At 50.1% G+C, this 14367-nt stretch overlaps 6 protein-coding genes across 6 annotated transcripts in view; 1 reads left to right on the top strand and 5 right to left on the bottom strand.

Annotated features, from left to right (window-relative positions):
- Window positions 1-2353, bottom strand: part of LOC309378762 (uncharacterized protein) — a 49303-nt gene extending 46950 nt beyond the window's left edge. Inside the window, exon 1 of the mRNA XM_081927401.1 lies at window positions 1305-2353. The gene's annotated coding sequence lies outside the window, so the exon portion shown is untranslated. The remainder of the gene's footprint in view (window positions 1-1304) is intronic.
- The window catches only part of LOC309378638 (uncharacterized protein), a 27364-nt gene extending 19553 nt beyond the window's left edge, over window positions 1-7811 (bottom strand). Inside the window, exon 1 of the mRNA XM_081927110.1 lies at window positions 7761-7811. The gene's annotated coding sequence lies outside the window, so the exon portion shown is untranslated. The remainder of the gene's footprint in view (window positions 1-7760) is intronic.
- The window catches only part of LOC309379836 (uncharacterized protein), a gene marked incomplete at its 3' end in the record, with an annotated part of 15470 nt that extends 6206 nt beyond the window's left edge, over window positions 1-9264 (bottom strand). Inside the window, exon 1 of the mRNA XM_081929301.1 lies at window positions 8545-9264. The remainder of the gene's footprint in view (window positions 1-8544) is intronic.
- Window positions 1-14367, bottom strand: part of LOC309378798 (uncharacterized protein) — a 50059-nt gene that overhangs the window by 7901 nt on the left and 27791 nt on the right. The gene's annotated exons all lie outside the window — the stretch shown is intronic.
- LOC309379835 (uncharacterized protein) overlaps window positions 1-14367 on the bottom strand; it is a gene marked incomplete at its 5' end in the record, with an annotated part of 20930 nt that extends 6563 nt beyond the window's left edge. The window contains one exon of the mRNA XM_081929300.1: window positions 12824-14367. Coding sequence (XP_081785426.1) covers window positions 12946-14367 — 1422 coding nt within the window. The 3' untranslated portion in view covers window positions 12824-12945. The remainder of the gene's footprint in view (window positions 1-12823) is intronic.
- LOC309378622 (uncharacterized protein) overlaps window positions 10657-14367 on the top strand; it is an 88817-nt gene continuing 85106 nt past the window's right edge. Inside the window, exon 1 of the mRNA XM_081927040.1 lies at window positions 10657-11177. The gene's annotated coding sequence lies outside the window, so the exon portion shown is untranslated. The remainder of the gene's footprint in view (window positions 11178-14367) is intronic.

Raw genomic sequence — 14367 nt, 5'->3', positions numbered from 1 at the left:
AATCCAGAGTGGACTCTCTAAGGCGGTTGGAAGGTGCCCTGCACACCTCCTTCCAGCAACTCCTGTAGGAAGCTGGTGCTTAACGTACTTCTCTGCTTTCCTTGGGACCATATAAGCCAGGCTGAGAAGGGGGTCTTGTTGTCTAGGCAGCCCTGAACCCCCAAACACACTGTCCAGGCTCACAGTGCTGCTAACACAGCAGTTTCAGGCGGAGAAATGAGCTCAGACCTGTGTATCAAAATCTTTCCAATGTAGAATATGTAAAACAGAACTGCTGCTTATATCATACATCAATTAAAAAGGATTCAGAATATTTGTGTTTTGAAGAAAAGACCACCCAGTATCCGATGGCCCCTTCAAAGCTAATGAAAGTCTTGTGCCTGGAGCTTTTGGGGGTGCAGGACCAGGAAAGCTTCTGCCACCATTATCCTTCCAATCGGGATTGAGGCCTCATCATGGGACTGAAATTGCCTTGGTTGTGCTGTTTCCTGGTTCTGCTGGATCTCTCAGCAGCTTTGGAGACCTTTGACCATGGTATCCTTCTGGACCCTCTAGGGGAGCTGGGGGCCCTGCTATGCAGTGGTTCCCCTCCTTCCTCCTGGGCCATGTCCAGAAAGTGGTGTTGGGGGATGAGTGTTCTGACCCCTGGGTGCTCACTTTTGGGGTGCCTTGGGGCTCTGTCCTCTCCCCCATGTATTTTAATATCTATATGAAGCCACTGGGAGAGATCATCGGGGCTTTTGGCTGGGTTTTCACCCATATGTGGATGATACCCAGCTCTTCCTCTCTTTTAGATTGGAACCAGTGAAGACATAGAATGCCCTGTGTTGGTGCCTGCACGTGGTTTGAGGATGGATGGTGGCTAACAGATTGAGCTTGAATCCTGACAAGACAGAGGTACTGTCCCTGGGGAACAAGGGGTGGGCAGGTGTGGGGGACCCCCTGGTCCTGATGGGGTAACTGTGCCCCTAAATAACCAGGTGTGCAGCCTAGGGGTCATTTTGGACTCACAGCTGACCATGGAGGCGCAGCTCAATTCTGTGTCCAGGGCAGCTGTCTAGCATCTTCATCTGGAATGCAGGCTAAGACCCTCCTTCTCCGCAGACTGTCTCACCAGAGTGGTGCATGCTCTGGTTATTTCCAGCTTGGTCTACTGCTATGTGGTCTAGATGGGACTCCCTTTGAAGGTGACCCAAAACAGCAACTGCATGGGAGCAGCGCCGAGACCACATATCACTTCCTCTAAAGGATCTTACCTGGCTCCAAGCAGATTTTCAAGCGCATTTCACACTGTTGGTGCTGACCTTTAAAGTGTCATGGTTGCATTTTCCAGGCAAAAAAAAGTATTGATCTAATGTAGGCTTCCTGAAACTCGGCAGTTTCCTTTCTGCTGAGAGCTGGTGGTGGGATAAGTTGCGATGAGGTTATGAAGAACCTTTCTTGTTTTGGGAAACCAGATGAAGCTTGTTTAAACTGGAGTGAGCCAGGCTTGTTATCCAGTCCCAAGGTTCCTCTGACATTGAATTGTTTATAAATTACAGTATTGAAAGGCGCCTGGTCCCACTTCCTAGTCTGCTATTTCTCTACTCAGCTTGTGTGATTCTTACTTGAGTGCAGTTTTGGTATGCTAAGTTAGGGTTTTACATAAGTTAAGTTTTTGCTATTTTTTGGATCCTGTTATGCTTCTTTGCCTTCAGTAATAAATTTATTTGCTGAAATAGATCGTTATGGAGGAGCAAGATCTGCAACCTAAAGCCCTCAACAGCCTCGGCCCTGTAGACCTGAAGGATCATCTCCCCCCAAATCTCTCAGTCTGGACAGGGAGGTGATCCTTCGAAGGTCTTCTGCTGATTCCCCCCCCCCCCCGAGAAGTGAAGTTACAGGGAAGCAGGCAGAGGGCGAGGAAATGGGCAACATTCTGACATTTAGAAAACAGCTGAAGGCAACCCTCTATCGGGAGGTCTTTAGTGTCTGATGTTTTACTGTCTTTTCTTTGTACTGGAACCATGCAGTGGAAGAGAAACATAAAGATGGAAGCCTGATAGAGAGGGAAAGGTTTCTGGCTGCTTCCTGGGTGGGACTGCGGAAACGCAGAGCCGCTTCTGAGAAGCCCTCTCCCCTCCCCTCTTCCTGGACAGGGCAGGGGCTTATGGGGGCTCATGGGGTGGGAAGAGGATGGAGCTTGCAGGAAGGAAGGGGTGGGGGGACACGACCCCTCACTTTCCAGGGATCCCTCTCGGGTCACCTTGAAGGGGTGGCCGATTCCTGGGTGGGAGGGAGAAGCCAGGCGGCCCCTCCAGAAAATCCCCGCAGGCGCCACCATGGAGAAGTCTCCCCAAAGACTGGTTTCCGATCTCCCCCCCCCCCAATGCTGCCCTTCCCTGCCCCAGGGATGCTCCCCTCCCCACTTCCTCGACTCCCTCCGTCTGTCCCAGAGTCTCCCCTGAACCCAGAGGCCCCCCTTGGCGCGCCTCAGCCCTCATCCCCCATCTTTCCTGTTGTGACGTGGGGTTTGTGATTTCAGCTCTCTTGACATAATATGCTGGAGACAGTTCTCTAGTAACACTTCTTTATTCAAGCAAACAAGACTGAGACTGAGGAGGGGAAAGCTACATTTATAGGGACAGGGAACTAACTAGAAAGTATACATTTTGGAGGGAACAATATCAGGCAATCACAGTCCTGCCTTTTGGAGGAAACCAATAAGACAGAGGATCCAAATACAGCAGCTTAAATGAACCAATAGTAGCTGTACCCTCTGGAACCAAAAGGCAGTTACTTTACCCTAATGCAAATACAGACAATAATAATACAGACATAAAATCCTTTGACTCAATACACAACACCCCTCCCCCCCACTGAGCACAGCAGACGTAATCTCTCAGGTACTGTGGGGTCCTACAACTTCTATTTGATCTCCTGACAACAGGTGTTGCCGGTTCTGGATTGGGTGTCACCTGTGGTAGGGGGGCTGCTATAGGGGTTTCGTCAGGAACAAATGGAGTCCCAGACATCTCAGGGTCCCCTACCTGTACCTCGTCATCCTGAGGACTAGCAGACCCTGGTTCATTTGCTGAAGCCCCTGGTGACTCCAGCTCTGGGCCATTTTCACTCTGCTCTTGCAGCTCTGCATCGTTAGCCAGGGATGAATTATCAGACTCCTCCCTGCTGAGAGCCCGGCGCCTCAGCTGATCTATATGTCTCTTCCAAACTTGCCCATTTTCCAAGGTCACATAATAGGACACAGGTCCACTAGTCCGGGTGACCACACCAGCCACCCACCGCGAACCTCGTGAATAGTTCCTCACCCAGACCAGATCTTCAGGGGCGAGATACCTTGTTGTGTCAGTCTCAGCCTGGGGGGTTGCTCTTGAATTACGGTTTGGCATTTTATCCGGGTGGACATAATCCAGCACCGTTACCAGTCTTCTACCCAAGAGCAGCTCAGCTGGCGACTTGCCCGTCGCAGTACATGGTGTCGCATGCTGCAAAAATAACATTTGCGCGATGCGAGCTGACCAGTTACCCTCCATTAAGCGCGCAATGGATTCTTTGGCTGTTCTTACCATGCGCTCCGCCTGCCCATTGGAGGATGGGTGAAAGGGCGCGGATGTGACCCCTCTTATGAAGTTATCAGCCAAGAATGCCCTGAATTCTTGGGATACAAAAGCTGCCCCATTATCTGATACAATGGTCTCAGGTAACCCGTGGGTTGCAAACAGCTGCCTCAACACCTTGATTACGGCAGCTGATGCCATGCTAGGGACCATCGCCACTTCTAACCATTTGGAATATGCATCGACGATAACCAAAAAGACCTTCCCCTGGAATGGCCCAGCAAAATCTAAGTGCAGCCGGCTCCAGGGAGATCTGGACTGCTCCCACCAGTGAACTGGTGCTCTGGCCACTTCTGGCCGCACCTCTTGGCATGCCTTGCATGTTCGTACCCATTGTTCTATGTTCTGGTCCATTCCAGGCCACCACACATAACATCGGGCTAGCGACTTCATCCTGACCATTCCCGGGTGTCCCATGTGAAGTGTCTCAAGAACCCTGTTTCTCAGTGGTGCTGGGATGATCACCCTATCTCCCCACAGGAGACAACCCTTATGCATGGACAACTCGTGCTGCCTTGTTGCATAAGGCCTGAATTTGTCTTCATGCGGACCACCTGGCCACCCCCTCCCCACCCAAGTGAGCACACGGGAGAGAAAAGCATCTTTCCTCGTTTTCTCAGCTATATCAGTAGCCGTTACAGGAGCCCCCGAAAGTGTTTCCAGCATCATTATGTGCTCCGCTGGAGCAGGATCCTCATTGCTCCCGCCAGGAAGGGGCAATCGTCTCAGTGCATCAGCGTGGCACAACCATTTCCCCGACACATGGGTCAAGGTGTACTGGAACCCGTTCAGGAATATAGACCAACGCAACATTCTGGGGGAGAGAATTTGTGGCGTTTGTTTGTTCGGGTTGAACAACCCTAACAGTGGTTTGTGGTCCGTTTCAATGGAGAAATGGCGACCGTACACATAATCATGGAACTTTTTGATTCCTGCCACAATTGCAAGCGCCTCTTTGTCAATTTGAGCATAGTTGCGCTCCGTGGGCGACAACGTACGGGAGTAGAAAGAGATGGGCTTTTCTGACCCATCCGGTTCCCTATGACTCAGCACCGCCCCCAGGCCGTATTGAGAGGCATCACATGCCAGGACCAGCGGCTTCGACTCATCATAATGAGCAAGGACGCTCTTGCTACTCAGCATTCCTCGCAAGGAGTCAAAAGCCTTCTGCTGCCCCTGCCCCCATCGCCACACATTCTTTTTCTGCAACAGTCTATGTAATGGTTCAGCTACCGAAGCTTTCTGGGGTAAGAACGAATGATAAAAGTTAATAAGTCCCAGGAATGACTGCAACTCCGTCTTGTTCTGTGGTCGTGGTGCCTCGATGATGGCCTTAACCTTAGCATCTGTGGGGTGGATGCCTGATGCATCAATTTTAAACCCCAAGAAATCCACAGTTGGCACCCCAAAACTGCATTTTTCCTTTTTTAGTTGCAACCCCACCTCCTTGAACTTGAGCAACACTGCACGGACACGCGCAAGCAGTTCCTGTGGGTCTTTTCCAGCAATCAAAACGTCATCAAAAAATGGCAAGACCCCCGGCAGACCTCTTAACAGGCGTTCCATGAGCCCTTGAAAAATCCCTGGGGCCACACAAACTCCAAATTGTAATCTGTTAACTCTGAACGCCCCTTTATGTGTGACAATAGTCTGTGCTTCCGCTGATTGTGGGGTTACTGGCAGCTGTTGGTAAGCTTGTGCCAGGTCAATTTTGGCGAACACCTTGCCCCCAGCCAGTTTAGCCAACAGATGTGATACGACTGGAATGGGGTATGAGTTTCCCCTGAGTGCCTTATTGATAGTACATTTGTAATCAGCACAGATCCTGACTTCCCCATTTGCTTTAAGGGGCGTGACGATTGGAGTCTCCCACTTAGCGGAGTCCACGGGTGAGAGAACTCCCTGCTTGACCAATTTATCCAGCTCTGCTTCGATCTTGGGTTGCAGTGCAAATGGCACTCGCCTTGGTTTGAGTCGGATTGGGGCCACCCCAGGGTCCAATTCGAAGTCAACTGGGGGCCCTTTATAACAACCCAGTTTTGCATTAAAGAGACCAGCAAATTCTTTGCATAATGCCTCGCTCATCTCAGGTTTGGATTGAATTAAGCCCTGATATACTCAGTCCCAGGGTGGGGAACCAGTCAGTGCCCAGGAGACTGGGGCGACTGCCCTTCACAATCACCAGTTTGAGTACCACCTGTTTGTCCCGGAACTGTACTCTCACGGCACACATTCCCATGACATGGATGCGGCCCGCTGAGTATGACTGCAAAGTTGCCGGGAAGGGCTCCAGAGGGGGCAACTTACCCCTGGGGAAGAATGTCCTCGTGGTCTGGTCCGACACGATAGTGAATCCAGATCCGGAGTCCACCTCCATGTCGCACAGCTGACCCTCAATCTTCACCTTGATGTGTGCCTTGCCTTGCGCTGGAAACTGCACGACCCTCCCGTTGATCTCCGTTACGTAGTGGCAGTCCTTTAGAACATGGTTTGCTGTGGGCGGTCTGCGATGCTCCAGTCTAGGTGCTCCTGTCGCTCCCAACGCCGCCGATCTACAGACCCTGGTGATGTGACCTGTCTTCCCGCACGTCCGGCACATAGCATCCCGGAAACGACAACTCTTCCGCTCATGGTTTCCGCCACAACCAGGGCACCTGCCTCGGTGATCTTTGTGCACTGTGCAGGCCTGACGCACTAGCTCGACCCCACGGACTGGGCTCTGGCTCGGAGTAGCCTCTAGCTCGTCCATGGCATGCGCAACGTCTATCTGTGGCTTAGGGGCCCTGCGACTGGCATCAAGCTCCTCTCTTTCATAATTCTTCGTGGCGGTGGCCTCCTTCAAGGCTGAAGCAAGGGTAACCTCTTCTTTAGCCACGATGCGTCTTCTGGCTTTCTTGCTGCTCAGACCACCGATAAACCGATCCAGGAGAGTCTCTTCCAGATCTTGGAAGTCGCAGTGCTGAGCGAGCTTCCGCAGTTCAGCTAGAAATGCAGATACAGACTCCCCAGCATGCTGCTGCCTCTTATGAAACTCCATCCGCCGGGCCATCTTGGTCTCAATAGGCGCCAAATGGCTTGTTAGGCAGGCAAGAATATCTTTGAGAGATGTCTCACTTAGCTTCGCTGGAGCAAGCAATGCCTTGGCCAGCGTGAAGATCTCAGGCCCACAGTAGCTCAGGAATGTGGCCCTTCTTTTGCTGGCATCGGTGATCCCTTGAGCCACTGTGAAGAACTCGGAGCGTTCGACGTAGTCTTCCCACGTGTGGGGCTCTGATAGCTGGAAGAACTCCAATACCCTTGGACTCTCCATGGTCCTGTGGGCAGGGTCGTCTTCTCAGCTGGCCAGTGAGTCTTGGTCTTAGCTACAATCCGGACTCTGAGGCAGGGCTGCGTTTAACCGCTCCTCAGCATTCCGGATCCCACCTTCGTCGCCAGTTGTTGTGACGTGGGGTTTGTGATTTCAGCTCTCTTGACATAATATGCTGGAGACAGTTCTCTAGTAACACTTCTTTATTCAAGCAAACAAGACTGAGACTGAGGAGGGGAAAGCTACATTTATAGGGACAGGGAACTAACTAGAAAGGATACTGCCAGGGGGGAACAATATCAGACAATCACAGTACTGCCTTTTGGAGGAAACCAATAAGACAGAGGATCCAAATACAGCAGCTTAAATGAACCAATAGTAGCTGTACCCTCTGGAACCAAAAGGCAGTTACTTTACCCTAATGCAAATACAGACAATAATAATACAGACATAAAATCATTTGACTCAATACACAACATTTCCATCCTGAGGGGCCACTGCAAGATGCACAATTTAGGGACATGGGGGGTCTCTATCCAGGCGTCCCTCATGCCCGTTAACCCTTTCATGGCCTGCCTTTATCCGTGCGGAGCCCACAGGGCCCCAGGGATGCCTACGCAGGGGAAACGGGGCAAGGGGGTCCTCGTGGGGACCCCCTGCGTAGGTTCCCCATGTCCGCCGCTGCCAAGGCGCCTAAGGGGCCAAGGAAAGCCCCCTTCGCAGCACACGTGCAGGGATGCAGGCCCTTCCCATGGGGCCCACGAAAGGCGCTCTGGGGAGCTGGCGGGGGTCTCTGGGTCCTTTCCCCCCCTCTCCGCCCCCCGCGACCCCTTTACCTCTTTGTCCTCGCTCTCGATTCTCATTTCTTTCCTGCAACATCCACGGGGGCGGGGACCCTCCTCTTCGCATCCTCATCCCCTTTCCGAAAGCGCGCTCCCCTAGAGCTACCCTCAGAGCAGCAACCGGCGTAGAAGCTCCACTTGCGGGAGAAGCAGGGAGTTTGGGAGGGGGGCTCTATCCGCTCGTTCCGGAAACAAAAGTCGGAGGAGGAGAGGAGGAAGAGGTGCAGCGCATTGTAGAGGGATTTGGGGCTGTGGGCGCGGGGTGAGAGGAGGATGTACCGGGAAGGGAGGAATTGGGGGAGGGAAGAAGGTTCCCCCCTCCCTTCTTCGCTCAGGGGATGAGGAAAGAGGGAAAGGGGTGATCCCGGCAATACATTTGCAAAATGCGGTCCCCCCTTACAATGTTTACATTGCAAAATCCTTCCCTCCCGCCCCCCACGCCATGATCTTAGATCCATTCCATGTTTTAGGTATTGGTGCACATTGAGCAGCGGGTTGGACTCTGTGACTCCTGTGTTACGGAGAAAATGGGGCCCCGACACCCAGGTAGAAGTCCTCCCTTGTGTCTCCGTCAGAGGTGACACAATGAGGCCGGGAAGAAAGCAAGGCCAGCTGTTGATCTGTTTGCGCGCAGAGCTCCCCCCCCCCCATGCCAGGAGTGAAGCAGCCCAGAACTAAAGCGCGTTGCAATTTGTACACCCTCAGATAGCAGCTCTCCCCCCAACGCAGAGAGAGCACCCCAAAAACATCCCCGGTTGCGCCACAAAGTGAGTTGTACCTGGAAATCAGATCAGACTCCGAGTTCGTGTTTTGGCAACATGACAAGTCTGTCTGTCCGTCGGGATCCCTGAGGATTCCTGCTCCCTGCCTTTTCCGGGCCAGCCGGAGAGATCCCTGGAAAGGGCGGATTTCTTGACCCCAGAATCCATCATCGCAGACCCCTTTCATTCAGACCTAGAGATCTGCTCTTTGGTCCAGCCTGCTTGGATCATGTGGATCATCACTGAATCATATGGATCATCACTGGATCATCCATGATGTCATACCCATCTCACGGAGAGGGGGGCTCAGGAAGAATCTCCTGCCACGTGACTGGGGGAGTCTGGGGGCTGACGGGGGTCAGACAGGGCTGCTGTTTTGCTCTCCTTACTATTTCAGCCCAGGTTTTCCTGGCAGAAGTTACATTTCATCAAGAAATGGGTGGATTCATTGAGGAAACGGGGCTAAGCGAAAGCATCCGTTGAAAAGAGGCAAATGTGTATACTTTGTTACTACCCAGTGAATTGTGTTGCAAAGGCCATTTGAAGAAAGGCTCCTATTGTATCACCTGTGGCTACATGCCGGAGTTTGGGTCCTTTTGCGGAAATGTGTCTGTGTAAATGCACTTATCCCCGTGCATTTATAATGGCAAGACATTAAATCCCATGAGATCCACAAGCACCAAAAGCATAAGCCCACATAGGAGCCCAAAAGCACAGAACGAAGCAGCCCTTAATCCCTGCCTAGCTAGCTGTCAAAAGCTGGGTGTCTAACAACAACATGTTTTTTGTACCCCACCCATCACACTGGTTTGCTCCAGCCACTCTGGGCAGCTTCCCAAAGAATAGAAGAAAACATAACCCAACATGAAATATTAAAAGGTTCTCGTTACAGAGCTGCTTTCAGGCGTAGGGCTTTCAAGGTCAGCACCAACACTTTGAATGGTGCTCAGAAATGGACCGGGAGCCAGTGAAGATTTCTTAGGACCTGTGTTCCAGCAGGGACCATGTTATGTACTGAGTTGAATAGGATCCAAACTACAGCAGTCTCATTGGTCCTAGAACAATAGGATCCAAAACACAGCAGTCTGATTGGTCCTAGAACAATAGGATTCAGAATGCAGCAGTCTGATTGGTCCTAGAAGAATGCAGCAGTATGATTGGTTGGCAGGAACCACCCAATCATTCTCCAGATAGAAGTGAATCCACAACCTGATTGGCTTACAGTAGAATTCCGGAATTAGCCAGTCATGTGCAGCCCATTGTGTAAATAATGTATATAAAGCAGATACTTTTAGGGGACTTTCATTCATTCCTCCTCACCACTATGAGCTGAATAAAGAGCATGAAATCACTTTGCGACTCTGAGTATATTTCAGACCAGCTGTTAGGGGGCCCAAACTGAAAGTATCCCTTGCCGGAGGTAATCCATAAACCTCTCCTCCTCCATATTCTCGGGAAGCCATTGGTGCGTGATGCTCAAGAGTTGGGTGTGCTCGGCTTGCCAAGGGTTAAACGGAAACGAGCCAGATTCCTAGACAGGGAAGTAAGACGGGGAAGGCAGGGTCCTCCTGAGCGAAAGCCGAACCCCTCCCTTTCATGCAAGAAGTCGGGTGTGTGGGGGTCCCGTTGGTTCGGCTCTGCAGAGGCTGCCTGGGGGCACCTGCTGGCATCCGGTGAGTCTCCTCTCTCCCAGCATAGGGCACATGGAGAGGGGGGGCAAGTCAGGGCGCGGAGGGTCGCAGGAGGGCAGCAGCTCTGCTCCTCCTTAGCATGGATGCGCTGCTGGCCCCTTGGATCCAGGAGCGGGGAAATGCATGCAAATAAACCCCACTCCGATGTATGGATCAGTCCCCTTTTACAATAGAGGTTGTCCGCGGATGGAAACATTTGGACATTCGTTACCTAAAACCTCACCGGTTGTAAGGAAGGAAGGAAGGAAGGAGGGAAGGAAGGGAGGAAGGAGGAAGGAGGAAGGGAGGAGAGCAGAGAAGAGAAGAGAAAGCACTTCCTCTTGCAGGACAGAGTAAAACCTGTGGAACTCCCTCCCACAGGAGGCAAAGGCCACCAATAAAGCTGGAGTTATAAGAGGAGGAGGCCAATCTGTGGAGGAGGAGAGGGCAATGGGAGGCTCCTCTGCTGTGTCTCCCCTATAGGGGGCAGCCCTCTGGCCTGATCCTGAATGGCTCATTTTCTCCTCCAGTGCTCAGTTCCTCCAGATGCAAGCGTGGCCTCTGAGATTGTGGGGGTTGGACTGGATGATCCTTGGGGTGCCATCCACCTCTATAGTTCCATGAAAGCACCACTGGAGGTCTCACAAGCCAAGGTACTGAGAGCAGGAGAGGTCCTGCTGGAAAGGAAACAACCAGTGCAACGGTTTTAAAAGAGGAATCCAATGTGTTTGTTGTGGGGGGGACTCAGTGGGGAATGGTAGACCCCTGGATGCCGCCTTGATCTCCTTGGACAAAGAGGTGGGAGAGAAATGCCATTCATAAAGACAGGCAGCCCAGCCAATCATCTGGCTGCTGTGTTTTGGACCAGTTCCGGAGTCCCCTTCAAGGCAGTTCCACCATCCCATCTGATGCAGAGCAGGGAGGACCAGGGCCATGTCCTCTCTGTCCCAAAAGGTCTGTGGGGTGGGGAACTAGCCTGAGTTGGACATGGGCCTCAAGCGACCATGATGGACCCAGGAATGTCCTCAAGTATTCATGTCTGGGGAGGGGGCATGTTAAGCAATGTAACATCATTGTTATCATCATCATCATTACTGTTAGTTCCCTGTCTGTAATCCGAATCTCCTAGAGCAGATTACAAAATTTAAAAAAAACCAATAAAAACAGTTGAAAACACAATACAGTGGTACCTCAGGTTAAGAACTTAATTCCTTCCGGAAGTCCGTTTTTTAACCTGAAACTGTTCTTAACCTAGACACCACTTTAGCTAATGGGGCCTCCTGCTGCCGCCGCACGATTTCTGTTCTCACCCTGAAGCAAAGTTCTTAACCCGAAGTACTATTTCTGGGTTAGCAGAGTCTAACCTGAAGTGTCTGTAACCTGAAGCGTCTGTAACCCAAGGTACCACTATACTCTCATAGAAAGGCGAGTCCTACTTTGTTTGCTTTTGAGTGCACACAGATGCACCCGTCTTGCCTGCTTGAGTAAAGCAACTTCAGGGCAGGAGGAGAGTAGGGGCCACGTGTAGATCAATTCCCACACTGAGGTCAAAAACCACACACAGAGGCAGCAGGAGTTCTTCAATAATAGTTTACTGAGCATTCAAAGCATACAGTTCTCAGTGGGTCCCCAGTGAGGCACAAAACTTTGCTTCTGAGAGCAAATCCAGTTCCAGCCGTAAAAAAATACACCACACAGGATATCTAAGTCAGGCACACAAACCGGCAGAAGGGAGCAAGGGAGGAAAGAGGGTGGAAGGACACAGGGCAATGGAGGTGTGTCTTTCGCTTCCTGTCTTCTGGGAGGGAAGTCAGGAACTCGGCATCTGCAGGGGCTTCACGAATAAAAGCTTTCTGCCAGCTGCTTTCAGGCAAATGGGCATCACAGAAACACACATTGTGATTCTTGGTGTGTTGCCATATCAATTGTTTTTGAAAGGTTATCACAATGTGGTCTAGAAACCAGTATGGGACATTATATCGCCCAGCAATCCAGATAAACCCTCTCCCCTTCTCTATCGAAAAGTACTTTACATCTTAGATTATAATCACATTGTTTGACATTGCCTTCTATATTTCATTACTATGCAGTTTTACACATAAGTACCAGAACTTCACATACACAACATGTATTAAAGACTGATTTCCTCCTGAGTTCATTTCCGCGAAGAAAAGAGTGGACTCTGAGAGGAAGACATCCAACACTCCATACATCTAAATGGGTTCTTCCACGTGAGAGTCTCTGGATGTTCCTTAAACACTCCTTTGTAAATAAAGCACTTTTTGCAATCTTTTAATTTAAACAGCGTCTCCTCTCTGAGTTTGTTGATGGTTTGTAGGGTTTCAATACTTTGGCCACCTCATGAGAAGAGAAGACTCCCTGGAAAAGACCCTGATGTGGGGAAAGATGGAGGGCACAAAGAGAAGGGGACGACAGAGGACGAGATGGTTGAACAGTGTTCTTGAAGCTACAAACAAGAGCCTGACCAAACTGCGGGAGGCAGTGGAAGACAGGAGTGCCTGGCGTGCTCTGGTCCAGGGGTCAAAAAGAGGCGGACACAACTAAACAACAACAAGGGTTTCAACTCCTAAAGTTCTTCCTGTCCGTGAGTCTGTTGATTTAGAACTTCCACTAGGACTGAACCTCTATCTACGTTCCTGATATTTCTAAGGTTTGTGTTTTGTGTGAGTTTGTTGACATAAATCAAGGGTTCCATTCTGACTGAAGCTCCTTCCACAGTCCATACATTTAAACAGTTTCTCCACTGTGTGTCTGCTGATGTTTTCTAAGGTTTCCATTCTGACTGAATCTCTTTCCACACTCCAAACATTTAAATGGTTTCTCTCCTGTGTGAGTCCGTTGATGTGTACTAAGTTTACCATTATCACTAAAGCTCTTTCCGCACTCCAAACATTTAAATGGTTTCTCCCCTGTGTGAGTCCGTTGATGTATATTGAGCTGTCCACTGTGACTGAAGCTCTTTCCACACTCCATACATTTATATGGTTTCTCCCCTGTGTGAGTCCGTTGATGTCTTCTAAGTGTTCCATTATCACTAAAGCTCTTTCCGCACTCCATGCATTTAAATGGTTTCTCCCCTGTGTGAGTCCGTTGATGTCTTCTAAGGCTTGCATTGAAATTGAAGCTCCTTCCGCACTTCAAGCATTTAAATGGTTTCTGCCCTGTGTGAGTCTGTTTATGTACATTGAGGTGTCCACTCTGACTGAAGCTCTTTCCACACTCCGTACATTTATATGGTTTCTCCCCTGTGTGAGTCTGTTGATGTCTTCTAAGGTTTCCATTGAAACTGAAGCTCCTTCCACACTCCATACATTCAAATGGTTTTTCTCCTGTGTGAGTCCAATGGTGTTTATTGAGCTGTCCACTCCACTTGAAGCTTTTTCCACACTCCAGGCATTTAAACGGTTTCTCTCCTGTGTGAGTCTGTTGATGTGTTCTAAGTTTATCATTGTCACTAAAGCTCTTTCCGCACTCCAAACATTTAAATGGTTTCTCTCCTGTGTGAGTCCGTTGATGTCTTCTAAGGTTTCCATTATCACTAAAGCTCTTACCGCACTCCAAACATTTAAATGGTTTCTCCCCTGTGTGAGTCCGTTGATGTATATTGAGGTGTCCACTGTGACTGAAGCTCTTTCCACACTCCATACATTTATATGGTTTCTCCCCTGTGTGAGTCCGTTGATGTCTTCTAAGTGTTCCATTATCACTAAAGCTCTTTCCGCACTCCATGCATTTAAATGGTTTCTCCCCTGTGTGAATCCGTTGATGTCTTCTAAGTGTTCCATTATCACTAAAGCTCTTTCCGCACTCCATGCATTTAAATGGTTTCTCCCCTGTGTGAATCCGTTGATGTCTTTTAAGGGTTGCATTGAAACTGAAGCTCCTTCCGCAAATCATGCATTTAAATGGTTTCTCCCCTGTGTGAGTCTGTTGATGTACTTTGAGGTGTCCACTCTGACTGAAGCTCTTTCCACACTGCATGCATTTAAATGGTTTCTCCCCTGTGTGAGTCTGTTGATGTATTCTAAGGTTTCCATTGAAACTGAAGCTCCTTCCACACTCCATACATTCAAATGGTTTTTCTCCTGTGTGAGTCCAATGGTGTTTATTGAGCTGTCCACTCCGATTGAAGCTCTTTCCGCACTCCAT

This window comes from Podarcis melisellensis (genome assembly GCF_964234715.1).
Source record: "Podarcis melisellensis genome assembly, chromosome: 10".
NCBI lineage: Eukaryota > Metazoa > Chordata > Lepidosauria > Squamata > Lacertidae > Podarcis > Podarcis melisellensis.
The sequence above is the reverse complement of the archived record's forward strand: the minus strand, read 5'-3'. Positions and strand labels throughout refer to the sequence as shown.